This window comes from Poecilia reticulata, chromosome 18, assembly GCF_904066995.2.
Source record: "Poecilia reticulata chromosome 18, P_reticulata-male-v2, whole genome shotgun sequence".
Classification (NCBI taxonomy): Eukaryota; Metazoa; Chordata; class Actinopteri; order Cyprinodontiformes; family Poeciliidae; genus Poecilia; species Poecilia reticulata.
Genome location: NC_088847.1, coordinates 19,890,315 through 19,904,862, shown reverse-complemented (window position 1 = coordinate 19,904,862; position 14,548 = coordinate 19,890,315). Strand labels below are relative to the sequence as shown.

The following is a 14,548-nucleotide window of genomic DNA, read 5'->3' as shown; positions in this document are numbered from 1 at the left end:
CCAACAGTCGGGCAGGTCTTTTAGTTTCGCTCAAATGACTGTGGTCTGAAGAGGAATTTTTCTTACAAAGGTCAGATGACAAAAATGTTAATTGTTTTACTTTCTGTGCTTGGCAGAACTGTGTGGTGAAAAATCAACACCAAATTTAGTTTTGATCTGAACGACTGCAGCTTGGCTGAACGTTAAGCATTGTCCGGTCTGAAGGTAAACCCTAAGTAGAAGAATATGAGGGCAAATAGACAGCCCACAGATTTTTATTTGTAAAACAATGATCATTTTTATTCTTCAATTAATTAATTGGATTTAAGAAAAATTATGTCCTTGTCCCTAAATCCAGCCAGGTCACCAGTTTGGTGTAAGGGAATTACTTAAAATGTTATGTGGGGATGTAGTTTAGCACCATTTTAGGTTTTTTTGTTTTGTTTGTTTGTTTATTTTAAAGAGCAGATATTTTGGGAAGAATGTAGCAGTAAAGATCATCTGATCTATACTCCATTCTTGAAGGTGGGGTAATGCACCTTAAGTTTTTTGCCAACCGTCATAAGGAAGACAAAGAACAAACATGGGAGCTAGGAAAATGAATATAATACAGGGGTGTCAAACTCCAGTACTCAAGGGCCACTGTCCCGCAGTTTTTAAGATGTGCCACAGGTACAAAACACTGGAATGAAATGGCTTAATTACTTCCTCCTTGTGTAGATACGTTCTCCAGACCCTTGCTAACAACCTAATTATTCTGTTCAGCTGTGGTGCAGCAGAGGCACATCTAAAAGTTGCAGGACGTCCTTGAGGACTGGAGTTTGACACCTGTGATATAATAGTAACACGGAATAACTAGACACAAGGAATAACTGTACATAGTTGCATTAAACTCACTAAGAGGAACTGAACTGAAGTAAAACAGAGGAAAGGGTGATCTAATCAAAGAATAAGACTGAGTCAAACAAAGAACAGTAATCAAAAACAGAATTAATTAATCAAACTCCAAAACAGTCAAGGACCTTGGTTGTTTTGGAGTTTACACATATTTTAGTAAACTTGAAAGTAACCTACAAGTAACTTTTCAGCAAGAAATAGGAACTTGTTTTAAGTCAATACTTTCTTAATATTGATGACAAAGTGGCAATTTTAAGTGAAATAATCTGGCAGTTTAGTTTTGGGAGCTACAGTACTTCTATTTCTTGTTGAAAAGTTATTTGTAAGTTAGTTTTGTCTCATTTCATGTGCAGATATTGGAATTAGAAACTAGACCAAAAGTACTTAATAAGATTTTGTGGTTTTGCAGTGTTAATAACTGGCACTGGTTCTGCTTTCAGTAATGTGACACATTTCTTTTTCCTTTGATGTTTCACAAAAATATTCTGGGTATATTACAGAACAGTGGAGCTGCCCATCAGAAAAGGCTGGGTCAGAACCAGACACAGAGCTGTGAGCTCCAATCAGTTCAGACACAAGCAGCCTGGTAGCCTGTGCTCTGGCTGGGGGAGGAGACAAGAAGAGTATTAAAATCGTCTTAGAGTAAATTACTCTTATTCACCACCTTCACTACAACTTAAGGTATGTAAATAATATAAATGGTCACAGAAATCCATTCTGTAATGTAGGATCTTGAGAATATACTGTATATCTATATCAATATGTATATGTTGTGTGATGGCAGCTGCAGTCATGTTCAGAAACAGGGAAGTGGTTCCTGTCAGAAGACCAGGAGGACTGGTCATCGTTTTCACTCTGCTGCTCTGCCCTGCAAATTCATGGATAGACCAGGACAAGCTGGTAACATGTTTTCTTTGTCTTATTTCAAATGTTTTAACAAATGCAGCCACTATCTAATGCTTTCATTGTAAAAGTACAATGTTCACTTTGGATTTGCAGAGAGAGATGAAAGTGAATGTTGAGCTGCTGAAAAGAGAAGCATTGAGGAGAAGCGTGAGTAAGAGACACAAAGTAAATCTCTTCATATAGATGCCTACAGCAGTAAATACATTTGTTATTTTTCAGGTTAGCAACTTGGTAGACATGGTCTTCTGTCCATTGCTTCTTGAGAAGATGGGACGACTAATGGATGACAACAATAAAATGCTCAGGAAAACCAGACCAGACCTTCCAGAAGTCGCTGAAAGCTTCCAGAGTGTAAAGGACGTGGTGTTGGCCTACAAAGGTTTTGTGAATAAAGTGCTTCAAAATGGGGCTGAAAAAATCAAAGACTACAAAAAGCAAATTTCACAACTGGAAAGAATTATGATGAACCTGGAAGAGAGGAAATCTGAGCTGTAAAGCTCTTCTTAGTGATTCTGACTCTATAAAATTTCCCACTGAAATAAAAACTTATTGTGAACAGACTTTTGAGATTTGAAAATGTCTCGCCAAATTAAATATTTCTAAAATCTTTGACGACTGTTCCTGCCTGTTTTCTTGTTTACAGACACATATAAGTAAAACTGTACAATACATTTATCAGACACAAAAAACCTGTGGAAAACCCTTAGCTGAATTTTATGTGATCCACAAGTTTTACTGTGTTTTAGTGTTTTTCCCCATTGAAGGTTTCTTACGTTTTTTTCTCTTTCTTTCCACACTTTAATGTTTAAGATCACCAAACAATTTTTAAAATCTGACAAATATAATCCATATAATCAATAAATAACCTAAATAGAACCTAACATGGAGTTGATTAAAAAATGTTGAAATGCAAATCCTAAAACACCCTTGACTTCTTTTCCCACATGTATTCTGTGTTCAGGATAATAATTTTTGTGCGCTGAATGTGCATATCAACCTACAACACAAAAGAAAAGACTGTTAATATTCTGGTTTGGAGTTAGTAATAGAAAAAATACAGCCTAACTTGGGCTGAAAGACCAATCAGAGGGGGAGAAATTATTTATTTCTCCAAATGTCAAATAAAAAGTCTGATCACTGTTGCAAACACTCTCAGGGACAGAGATATGTCCCGTGGTTGGATGAAACTAAAGTGAACGTGTTTCACTGAAAAGGCAGCACCGTATTGGTTGAGTATTTTACTGCAGGAGGGACCGGTGCACTTCACAAGAATGATCATAAAAACTTTACATTTTCTTGCATTTAGAAACTGATGTTATTTTTCTAACATCATTAGTTTTGTCATATTTATTGTCAGACAGCAGGGGGGGTGGGGAGGGAGGTGTGTTTTTATTCAATTTATGTAATGCAGACATCTGTTTTCAACTCAGTGCTCTTAATGATATTAGTTTGAAGTATCAACTACCATTTCTCTGCAGTCTGACTTGAAAAATGAAACTTGGGGATTTTGTGTGGTTATAAAAACGCTGCGACAAACATGAGACTGTAAGGAGGGGAAGTAACTCCAGTATAAAGATGGTCACGTTTTTCCACTCAGTTCAGTTTCTCATTGAAGAAGTTTGACATTTCAGGTGAGTCTGAAATACAATACTACATCTAAACTCTGAATTTTGACAATTTTATCTCTTTTATATTTACCTTCAAAACAGAGATGGCAACAGTAACCTGTGTCAAAAACAGAGGAGCGTTTGGCACCAGAACCATTAAAGGCTTGTTCCTCGTTTTTATTCTGCTGAGCCAGTTTTGCTTCACAACATCACAGTTTGACAAACAGCCGGTAAATAATGTGTTAATTAACCTGCATATGGGGAAAAAAAGTACAATACTTATATTTTTTTGAAGCAGTCTACTTTAATAACTCAACTGAATATTGATTTTAACTTTTCATTTGCAGACTGAACTCAGTGAAACTATTGAAAAAACAAAATCCCCCTTTGTGAGACTGAAGGTGAGTCATAATGTTTTCATTGCCTTTGATTACTTTACAAGACATTGGAAGAACTGAGTATTTTGTGCCATAGTTAAAAAAAATAATCATCTACCACAAATATTATTACTGTCACTGTTTTGAAAAGGTAAAAAGTTACAGTTTCATACAGAGTATTGCTCATAATTAACATAAAACTCACAGTTAGTTTGTTTTTAAAACATTTTTGTTGTATTTTTGGTCAGTGATACAACTTCTTCACCAAGTTTGATTTGTTTGATTCTATGATGTTCATGCTGCAATACATAAAATTGAAGACAATATAAATAGTATAATCATAATTTATTTTAATCTCTATGTGCGACACAATAAAGATCTATTTTTTTCTCCATCAGAGTTATCATTTCCAGATTGAAGACCACAATCAACTGATAGAAGAAATCAGACAGAAAATAAGAGAAACGTGGGACTTCCTCAAGACTCAGGAGGAGGAGTATGCTAAACTATGACACAATAATTTAGCCTTTAATGCTGCATTTGGAATATCGTCACAAATTATGTGCAGCATTATTCTAACCTTTCAGGAAGTTGTTTAATATCATAAATTGCTGAAGGTAAACATAGCAGAGTACAGTTGCATAACCTTTTAGAGATGGAACATTATCAAGATCTATGACATTATTTTTATCTCTAGAGATGTTTTTGATGGTGATGTTTTAAATGTAAAGTTGACAAAAATGCTTGTATGGACAAAAAATGAAATAAAATTTTGATTGTCGTTTCTCTCCTTAATAATTATAGTTAAAATTATGATAGAGCCACCACTGTGTCTCACCTTGTGTTGATCCATCGGATGGACTCTCACTCTGTCACATAGTTTAAAACTATATCTAGTGGACCTGTGGAAAAGGTCAAGGCCTGAATGACGTCACCAGCTGTCCTGTGGTGTGTTGATATCTGATCTAAGCCTCCATAAGTTCCTTTAGTTTCATTCTGATGCCTGATGTGGAAAATTTGTGGTTATGGTCATGCGACAAAAATGCCCATAGTTGTAGTTTCTGTGAAAAACTAAACAATGTCAGAAATATTGAATGCCATATTGTAACACTGTAACATTAATGGCAAATATTCTGAGAAAAAAAAAACTAATAATTAAAGCATTTTGATCTTTGCTTTAAATTAATGACTCAAAGTGCATGGTACCAGTTTTTGCGACCAGTTCTTTTCAAGGCAACACTGCCACCTGCTGGTTGTTGTAACCAAATTCCATCCATCCATCCCTCCCGACCCCTTAATGGGGTCGGGAGGGTTGCTGGTGCCTATCTCCAGCTAACGTTTCAGGCGAGAGGCGGGGTCACCCTGGACAGGTCGCCAGTCTGTCGTAGGGCAACACAGAGACACACAGGACACACAACCATGCACACACACACTCATGTAACCAAATTCCCACTTATTTTATTTTTCTGAGATATGACAGAACAACTAAAGAGCACTCTGTACTTTTACTCCAGATTTTCATGTGAGCAAAACTTGAAACATTATTGAAAATGAAAGCTGACTGGTCTATGATGCTGTTGGTAGGTCCCAGTGGAGAATGTCCCAGTTTACGTCAAAGCTTTATCACACGCCACAGTGGTTGTTTATAGCAGGAACTAAAGGAAAATAGTTTAAATCTGAAACTGCCAAGACATCATTCATTTCTTAGTTCTCACCTTTGCACCAACTCCTCTTTTCAAAAGCAGAAAGGATCTGAAACAGTTCATTTTAAATTCAGATAATTTTAGTGAATTTGTTATTAAACACAAATTCAGTTTCAGATGTGCATATAACTCAGCTGATTAAATTGTTTTACAGTCTTTGGGTTGATTCAAGGAATCGGCAGCTTTATCTGGAAGCAGATGTTTGACTGGTGTCAGACGCACTGAAGGATTGCTCCTCATCGTCACTGTTCAGTGTGGAACAGAACCTCAACGATGAACAAAAATAACCTGGTAAACAATTTCACCTCTAAAATAATTCATGATTTTTATCATGCATTAACTCTACAACTGCTAATGCATACAAGGATTGATAGTGGTCAGATTTAATTCAGAGTACAGTGCTCTGGTATTTAACTCCATCTCACTTTTAATTAGTGTTTTTACTTTTTATATAACATGCCATCTTTTATTTTGTCTTTTAATCTGTTTTTTATGATTGACAGACCAGTTGACCACCATGATGATGACTGCCGCCTCACTGCAGTCTGTGGTGTGTGTTATTATTATCTGTAACCACCACAGATCCTCGTTTTCTGTCTGCAAACTGCATTCTGACCAGGGATTGTGCAAAAGAAAAAAAAAGAAAAAGATTAATATTGTTACTTTTAACACAAACGGTGAAAATCCTGAATAAAAACGTTCAAGCTTAGTAAGATAGATCGATCAATATTTGAAACATTTTTAATTAAACATTGTTAATATGCAATCTATGAAATATTCGAAGAAGTTCTACTGTAAAATAATCAACCACAAAATCAGAATAAGCTTTATTGGCCAAGATTGTGTGTACCATTGAGGAATTTGACCTGAATTTTCAAGCTCACACAGTGTGCAGGCATAAATATATTGCATACGTTTTATTTCAATTAAAATAAAGATGAAGGAGCAATAAAGTGCAAAGGAATCAAAGGAAACAAAAATGACGGGAAACAACCCAATGTTCTGATGAGATAGAGTAATTGTAAGTTATTAGATTATTTTAAAAGTTGCCTTGTTAAATAAAGTACAATTTCAAACTGTGTTCCACATCTTTGTGCTACATTTACACCACGTTTATTTTCAGTTTTAGACAGTAGATAGACGCGCAGCACACAGAACCCGAGGAGATACGATGATGTGTAAAAGTCTTGAACTGATCTTCATCTCTACAGCTTTGGCCTATGACTTTATGTATTTTGAAAGTATCTTCTCATGTTGCAACACCTGGAGCAGAGGCAATGCGGGTCTAGTCCACATGTGAGTCATTCATTCAGGGTCTTTGCTGCTTCTTTTACCCACTTCAGTCTCTGCCTTGTTTCGAATAAAGGGACAGAAAAAAGATTCTATTCTTGATGTCACTTCAAAGTCATGTATCGATCCGTCTTCGTCCTGCACACACGTTTATTTGTCAAGTAAACAATCATTTCAAGCTCATCCCTTTTGTCGTCAACGACGACGGTCCTTTTTCCCCACAGAAACCTTTGGATGGACTGGAGGACGACCATCAGGAAGGTTATGATCGTATCTCGTCATCAGTGCTTTCACTGGATTTATGTCGACACCTTCATCAGCCGGATCCAGTGGCGTCCTGAACTCACACTGGTGTGATCTCTGATGAAGATGAAAAGAAAAAAAAATGTAGTCACGCCCAATATTTTGAATATATTCCCGATTAGGCTTTTTTTATCAAGACAAACTTCAATCAAAACTTAAATACCTTTAAAATAATTTACATAATTGATATAATATTCTAATCTTTAATGTTGGGTTGTCACTAGCTGTAAATAGAAGATAATTACAGTTAGATGACATAATTAATCTACATATTGTTACTGTAAAGTTACCTAAATAAAGGGAGTTTTATATTTCAAGAGTTAATTTTAAACTTGTAGATTTAAAAACTTCTCTGAATTTTTTTATAACAGATAAAACCAACAAAAACACACTTTATTGATGAAATGTTATGGGACTGACATTTTTCCAGGAGGTTCACATTTATTTAAAAAACATTTATTGGTGTTTGTAAGTAATATTTACATTTTCTGGGAAATCAACATGTTTTATTTTTTTTGTTTTTTTACAGTAAGTTATAATAATCTGAAACGCTATAAATAAATACCCAAAAAAACATGCGTCTATGAAATATCTGAGTTTCACCTTTCGAACTGCTGAATTCACCTGTTCTGTTTTTCTAACGGTTTGTGCTCTCACCTTCAGCTTCTTAAGATCTTCTTTTGTTTTCTGGCACAATTTCTGTAACGGTGTCTGCGAATTTACAGTGAAAAGCGAAACTTAGTCACACTTAAACTGTGCACGACACTGCATGTGATGTCACAGCAAAATCATTCTGCAATTGCTGCAATACATTACTTAACTAATTCATTCTCAATAATTTACCATGCGTTCTTGTCCAGAATGGGAGTTTGTGAAGCAGATTAGATCCAACAGAAGGAAAATTAGGAACAGGGTTGTTGTGGTTCTGATGCCAGTCGCTCTTCTAACACCGGTCATCATCGTTATTCTGAGAAAAGGAAGCGGTAAAAATGATGTTGAAAATGTAGCAGTTAGCTCTAGTGCATTCTGCTTTTCAATCTGTCGTATTTTCCCTTATTTTGACATTGTAACATAATGTTCTTGTGAAAACACTTTGAATTTCCTTGTGGATGAAAAGGTTTGTATCTCATAAACTGCCTCGCCCTGATAGTCGACATCAAAATCCATCAACGTGTTACATCCACATGTTAAGATTTGAGAATTGATGGGAAATTTACTTAACTTGGTTTATGCCTAAATATAAACAGAAATATGCTTGAATTGAATAAAAAAAAGTTAAAGGTCTCACCTGGTGTATAAAATAGAGGAGCTGCTGTTGAGGAGAAAACTGAAGAAGTGACAATATGAAGCACAACAAATACTTTAAATACTCCTCAGGTTACCTGAGTCTTAACAACGTTATCTTTAAAACAGTTTCTGTTTCATTTCTTCTGCAAACATACAGTGACGCACAATAATGTGACCAAGCCTTCCACCACACATTCCCATTTTTCTTCTTTGTTTACAAGTTACTGTCTACAAAAATTAAAGTGTGTCCCAACGGCCAGTGTGACACGTTTGGAGGAAAAAGAGGGAAGCTTCCAATCTTGTGTTGTGTTGATGTTTTTGCTGTAGGAGGGTCTGGTTTATATCATCTTCCAAATAAACAATAATCCTACTGATAAAGATTTTATAAGGACTCACAGAAAATATTTGACTGATTTGGAAAGGTGTGTGTAAGGATGACAGCCATCAAACTCCAGCCTGTCTGGACAAATGGGTCTGAAATTACAGAAAACATTTCTGGGTTAAAAAAAATGCAATTTCACCCAAAAATACTGCAGAAATACAGAATAGAATTTTCAAGATGGTGTCATGGATTTAAAACTGCTTTGTGTGCATTTATTATCAGAAATCCCTTTATTCTTTTTTATTGATCTATTTGCACAGCCTTACCAGCCAAAAACACGAAGCACACTGAATAACTTGACACAAAATTGAAAATGAAAGGTGACTGGTGAGTGATGTCATAGTTGGTGTTTGCATAAAAAAATCATCACATGCCACAGTCATAGTTTATAGCAGAAACGAAAGAAAAACTGCTGAGGCATCGTTCAGTTCTCTGTGTTCACCTTGACAGCAGCTCCTCTGTCAAACAGCAGGGAAGATCTGTAACATTTTTAATTCAGATAACTTTAAATATTTTGTTAAAAACAGACCGCTCTCAGGTTTAACTCATACCTAAAAGAGTCAAATTATTTTAGAGTCTTTGGTTGCTTTGATTCCAGGAATCATGGCCGCAGCAGGTTCACCTGAAAGTGGACGTCTGGCCGCAGTCAGACCCGCCAAAGGGTTGTTCCTCATCCTCTCTGTTCTGGTTCTGGTTTCGGTCACCAACTCAATGATGAGCAAAGATTACCTGGTAAATCATTTTCACTTTAATTTTCTTTTAGATCTACAATAATTAATCTCTATCTTTAAAGTGGAGGTTTTAAAATGTGCAATTAGAGATCAAATAAAAAGTGCATTTTTGTTTTAGTTTTGCTTTGAAAGACTGGAAATTAGCCTATTTGAACAAGAAATATACAATTTTATGAACTCATTGACAGGTGGTGTATTGAACTTCAAGTTCTTTGCTAATTATTTCTTTCTATTTATCTGTTTTTAATTTCATAATCACTCTGGAAACAGCGAGCTCCGGCTCTCTGATGTGCTGTTTCAATGTTGCTCATCTCATATAAACCCTCATTTCTGAACATTTCAGAAAATAATTCAGGAATATTATGAGGGTGGACTGATGGATGCAGCTGACAAGAAGGTGAGTTAATCAAAGCTTTTCTTCTATCATTTATTTAATTTATTTTTAAGGTCAACGTAGTGGGTAGAGGAAAATAAAAGATGTAACACCGCATAGAGAATCTGACAAAGACGTTTTTTCCTCTTTAAAGAAAGAGTTTGAGAACCAGCTGACCGTCGCCTCGCAGATCTTTGAAGAAGAGCTGGAGAAGTTTCATCCCATGTTGAATCAAGTGAAAGCTGCAACAGCAAACTCTACGTCTCTGAAGGGACTCCTGAGCTCCATCACCAACCTCTTGGTCAACAAAAGGAAAGACTTTGCTAAGGGTAAAAAGGCTCATCAGGAGGAAATTGATGATATTTGGAACTTCATAAAAGCCGTGCATTACGGCGAAGATTCGCTGTAGTAGCTGTAAAATGTTCCTCTATTAAAGCTGATCGGTTTCTGAGCTCTCTTGTTTTTGTAAGCAAGGAAATGAACTGAGTGAAGAGACACTGATTGTAGAAATTGATTTTGATTCTTCTCAAGTGATCAGAAATCTGTTTTTTGTCAATCGTGTTTTTCTGCACTGATGTGTAAAGCTGAACTTTTTTGTGGTAAATTTGTCAATTTAGCAGTTTGTAATTTGTTCGAATGCCAAACTGCAGCTCTGAATGACCTTTGTTTTTAATTTGTTTATTTTTGGTGAACCTCTTTTCTGTTTTTAAGGTCTCAAAAACTGAGCAGCATTTATCGGATCTGGATTTGTACTTTAACGTTTTGAGTTTAAGGAACATAAAAATGCAACATTATTAACGTGAATTTCTTTGATGCCACAAAAAAGTTTTTAACTGAAATTAAATATTTGCTTCCACAACGAAAGTCCTTCCCAGATAACTCCTTCCTGCAGAAGAAAAATAGCAATATTGATCACGATACAATGTTCTACAAACTGGAGCTGATGGAATTTATTTATTATATTTAAGAGATATATTTAAATATGATTTTAGACATAAAAGAGGTTAGCCAGCATGCATACTGAATGATTTTGGTTTATTGTGCAGCACCTTGTAAATGCATCCATACTCTTAGAATCTGTTCAGATTTTGTCAAATCACAGCCTGAACATTATTGGTTTATTGGGATTTTATGAGATGTCAAATAAAGAGAATAAAGAGAATTGAAGTGGAAATATGATGCATTGTTTGAAAAGGAGTGCCAATCTTTGATGCAGCTACCAGATTTATCTTTATCTTCCTGTTATCACCTCTTAACAGGAAGCTGTCATTTTTGGGAAACATGCCAACATGATTTACCGTAACTAAACCCTGGGAATTATTTTTTAGTCTGCGAAAGAGAAAGTGGTGCAGGCCGCACTGAGCAGATCTGCTGTTGAGGTTTATTTTTTCTACTACTTAGGCCTTCTGCCAAAGACAACAGAGAACGTGTTCTCCCTAAAAGTCCCAAACTCGTTTCCAAATGTAGACATAAATCCAAAAGACGTAAAACAATTAAAGAAATAAGTCGAGCTTACTGGAACATCTGGGGAAGTACCTTGAAACACAACTGTAATAAAAACCTTGCAAAACTCATAAAAGTTCTTGTCATTGTTTCTTGTCCGTCCATCCAGTATCATAAACCATTGTTCGTAATGGAGTGGTGAGGGATGTTGGTGCCGATCTCCAGCGGTCAATGGACAATAAGTGGGGCAGAGCAAAAAAGACGAGACGAGAGACAAGTCATAAAGATAAAGATAATCTGTTAGTCTCCCATATGAGAAATTTGTCTACAAAGCAGGGGTGCAGCACAATAAAAATAAAAACATTACATGAAAGTAACACCAATACAAACATCAGATCAGCAGTATATCCACATAACCATCTCATTTCCATATAATTAATATTCTGAAATTAACTGTTAATTAATATGTCAGTTGATTATAAAGATAACCTTATTTCATGTGTTAATATCTGGTTTAAGCTGTATGTAAACATTTCTGAGGTGCAATGCTCATGAATGTGTCGATTGTATTTTTGCATGAAAAAAGTTAATGTTCCATATCTTGAATATATTAACTTGAAAACAATAAAGAAAAAAATGTGCAAATGTGTGTTTTTGTAGCCAGACGGTTATGGTTTCGGTCACGGCTTCATCATGAGTTACCATTTGTTTTGCTGCAGAATTGAAAGAAAAACTACGTTAAAGTGAAACTATTGAGACAGTTTATACGCTTCAGGTAACCTGAGGAGTATTATAAGAATTGAACGGACGTCATCTTGTCACTTCTTGAGTTTTCTCTTGAATATCAGCTCCTCTTTTCTCTACACTCCAGGTAACGCCAATGGCTCTCTTTTAATTAAGACACATTTCAGTTTTCTTTGAGGCAATAACCAAATTAAGTGAGTTTCTTTTGATTTCCTAGGTTGTTTTCTCACTGCAATCATGACCAGATCAGCTTCATGTGGAAACAGAGGATTGTTTGGTGTCAGGCCAACCAAAGGACTGCTCTTCATCGTCACTCTGCTGGGTCTAGTTTGTGTAGCAAACTCTCTGATTGACATAAAGCACCTGGTAAAGTGTTTTCCTGACATATTCAGCTTTATTTTGTTCATGAATATTAACTTAAATTGGGACTGAGATAACACAAGTTAGTAATTTAACCAAAACACTGTGTGTGGGCAATAGAAAAACTTTGCATCACTTTACAGTTTAATCTGTTTTATTTACAGTTTGAATGTTGTTTTCACTGCACAGTTATTATATTGTAAAACACTTAAATTGTAAAACATGTCTTATTTTTGGTCTTTATATTGTTGAAAATGCTTTTGCAGCTCTCATCCTCTAACATACAGCTCTTTTCTTTTTTGCACATTTCAGAAAATAATTGAAGAATACTACGAGGGCGGGTTGGAGGATGCAGCTGACAAGAAGGTGAGTCATTGATTTAGTATGAGAAGCTTTTATGATACCTTTATTAACAATTTCAGAAGTATAAACCATGACAAAGTTTGTGTAATACATAAACGCGCTCTACAGAGATCTAATAAAAGTTTATCTTCTGTTTTCCCCCTAAAAGAAAGAATTTGAGAACAGGATTAAACTTGCTTCAATCATCTTTGAGGAAGAACTTGAGAAGTTTCTCCCCACGTTGAAGCAGCTGAAAGCAGAAACTTCAAACTCTACATCCTTAAAAGGATTTTCAAGTGCCGTCACTGATTTCTTAGTCAAAAAAAGAGAAGAGTTTGCTGAAACTGTGAAGGGAAATCAGAAAGAAATTGACGATATCTGGAGTTTCATTAAAGCTCAGGAGTACGGTGAGGATTAGCTGCAGCTCGTCTTTGTGGCAGATATTTGGTGTTTTTCTAAAGTTTCTTCTCTCTTTATTGTCTGAGCAGATTTTTTTTTCATATTTATTATCTAAAGTTATAATTAAACCAGTTTTTGGTGAATGCAAACACCTTTGACAGCCTGTGGGTATCTGACGTTTGATTCCATCTAATCGCTCCACGACACTATTGATTCTTTTAAAAAGCCTCTTAAAGCACTTTAGTGAATTTGATATGATGATTTTGTCTTTTTTAATGATGTTCTTCATTCATAAATTATTTTTAAGAAATTCATTTTGTTGTTTCATAAGAAGTTTGTGATTCTCTTCTGTTAAAATTGCCATATATATAAACTTTACATACCAACTTGTTTCATGCTTGAGTATTTAAAAACACTTTAATAAAACTGATTTAAAACTCAGTCTGGCCTATTTTACTAATACATGTATATAGCTCCAATACATATTGTAGGAATTAAAACAATTTCATGAACAAAAAATGAAGTACTGGGTTATGAAAAATAAAAATAAAACTCCTGAGTATTTCCTCCAGCAGCTCAAAAGGTGGCAGTGTTGGTTCTGATTCACAGAAATGTCTTTGGCGCTGAGAGAGTCATATTTCCATGTTTACATATTTAACTGAAGCATACAGTTAAATATGTAGCTGTATGAATTTTAAAGTGAATCCTATTCAGGCCCTGACAGATTTAGATGTGTAATTATTTTTTCATATAACTGAAGAAAATGTGATGATCTATAGCGTCTTAATTGATCTCTGAGCCTGCACCCAGTATTTACCAGAACTTTACCCCATTTCAAGGTCCACATTAAAATTCAGACATTTTAAATGGGTCAGAAATATAGAAGAGAAATGGAGGAAGAGAAAAACTAATTAGAGCCAATGAAGTTTCCTCATTTCTTGTGCTGTTTGTTTTGTGCAATTTATTTTTGTTGCTTCTTTTTTCAAATGTGTTTCAATCTGGAGAGACTCAAACGGAGAAAGAAAGTGATTAAAAGAGTTTAATGACAAAATGAACATGAAAATAAACAAAGTCCTTTGGCGTTCAGGCCCCGGCCAGGGACGTCAAGCTGGACTTCGATGAGCTCGATGAACATTCCTGATGCAGCATAGGAAAGTAGACCCCTGGGGCCGGTACTGGTGGCGGCGGTCGGAGGAGGAAGAGGCCTGAGAGCCGGGAGCAGAAGGAGGAGATGGGGCGGAGGTGGGTTGATCACAGCTGGTGAGCAGAGGAGGCCGTGAGTCAAGGTCCTTTTGAACTAGAGCCCAGACGATGATTGGCTGGAGCGAGGCTTGGACCAGCGCTGATAAGTCCAGGTTGCAGAGAAGGAGGCACTGATTGATGAGGCAGGTGCGACTAGAGAGTCTTCCAGACTGAACTTTTGTC

The 14,548-nt window shown here is 35.8% G+C and overlaps 1 protein-coding gene and 3 long non-coding RNA genes across 5 annotated transcripts; 3 read left to right on the top strand and 1 right to left on the bottom strand.

Annotated features, from left to right (window-relative positions):
• The first annotated feature begins 1,413 nt into the window (after positions 1 to 1,413).
• On the top strand, positions 1,414 to 1,937 carry LOC145548717 (uncharacterized). The gene is made up of 3 exons (XR_014084722.1): positions 1,414 to 1,557; positions 1,661 to 1,776; positions 1,876 to 1,937. It is a non-coding gene; the product is annotated as an uncharacterized LOC145548717 (long non-coding RNA).
• A 1,551-nt stretch (positions 1,938 to 3,488) lies between these two features.
• LOC145548570 (uncharacterized) lies at positions 3,489 to 4,520 on the top strand. Its single transcript, XR_014084569.1, has 3 exons — positions 3,489 to 3,619; positions 3,737 to 3,790; positions 4,165 to 4,520. It is a non-coding gene; the product is annotated as an uncharacterized LOC145548570 (long non-coding RNA).
• Positions 4,521 to 6,550: 2,030 nt separating this feature from the next.
• On the bottom strand, positions 6,551 to 9,450 carry LOC145548843 (uncharacterized). 2 transcript variants are annotated; one of them, XR_014084834.1, is made up of 4 exons: positions 9,283 to 9,450; positions 7,906 to 8,029; positions 7,720 to 7,773; positions 6,551 to 7,119 (listed from the first exon to the last, which is right to left on the bottom strand). It is a non-coding gene; the product is annotated as an uncharacterized LOC145548843 (long non-coding RNA). The 2 variants fall into 2 exon arrangements; XR_014084833.1 differs by having other exon boundaries at positions 9,354 to 9,442.
• Positions 9,451 to 11,898: 2,448 nt separating this feature from the next.
• On the top strand, positions 11,899 to 13,479 carry LOC145548475 (uncharacterized). The gene is made up of 4 exons (XM_081598914.1): positions 11,899 to 12,149; positions 12,240 to 12,388; positions 12,695 to 12,748; positions 12,894 to 13,479. The coding sequence occupies exons 2-4, from the start codon at positions 12,260 to 12,262 to the stop codon at positions 13,140 to 13,142; spliced, it is 432 nt and encodes a 143-aa protein (XP_081455040.1). The 5' UTR covers positions 11,899 to 12,149; positions 12,240 to 12,259; the 3' UTR covers positions 13,143 to 13,479.
• Positions 13,480 to 14,548: the final 1,069 nt, after the last annotated feature.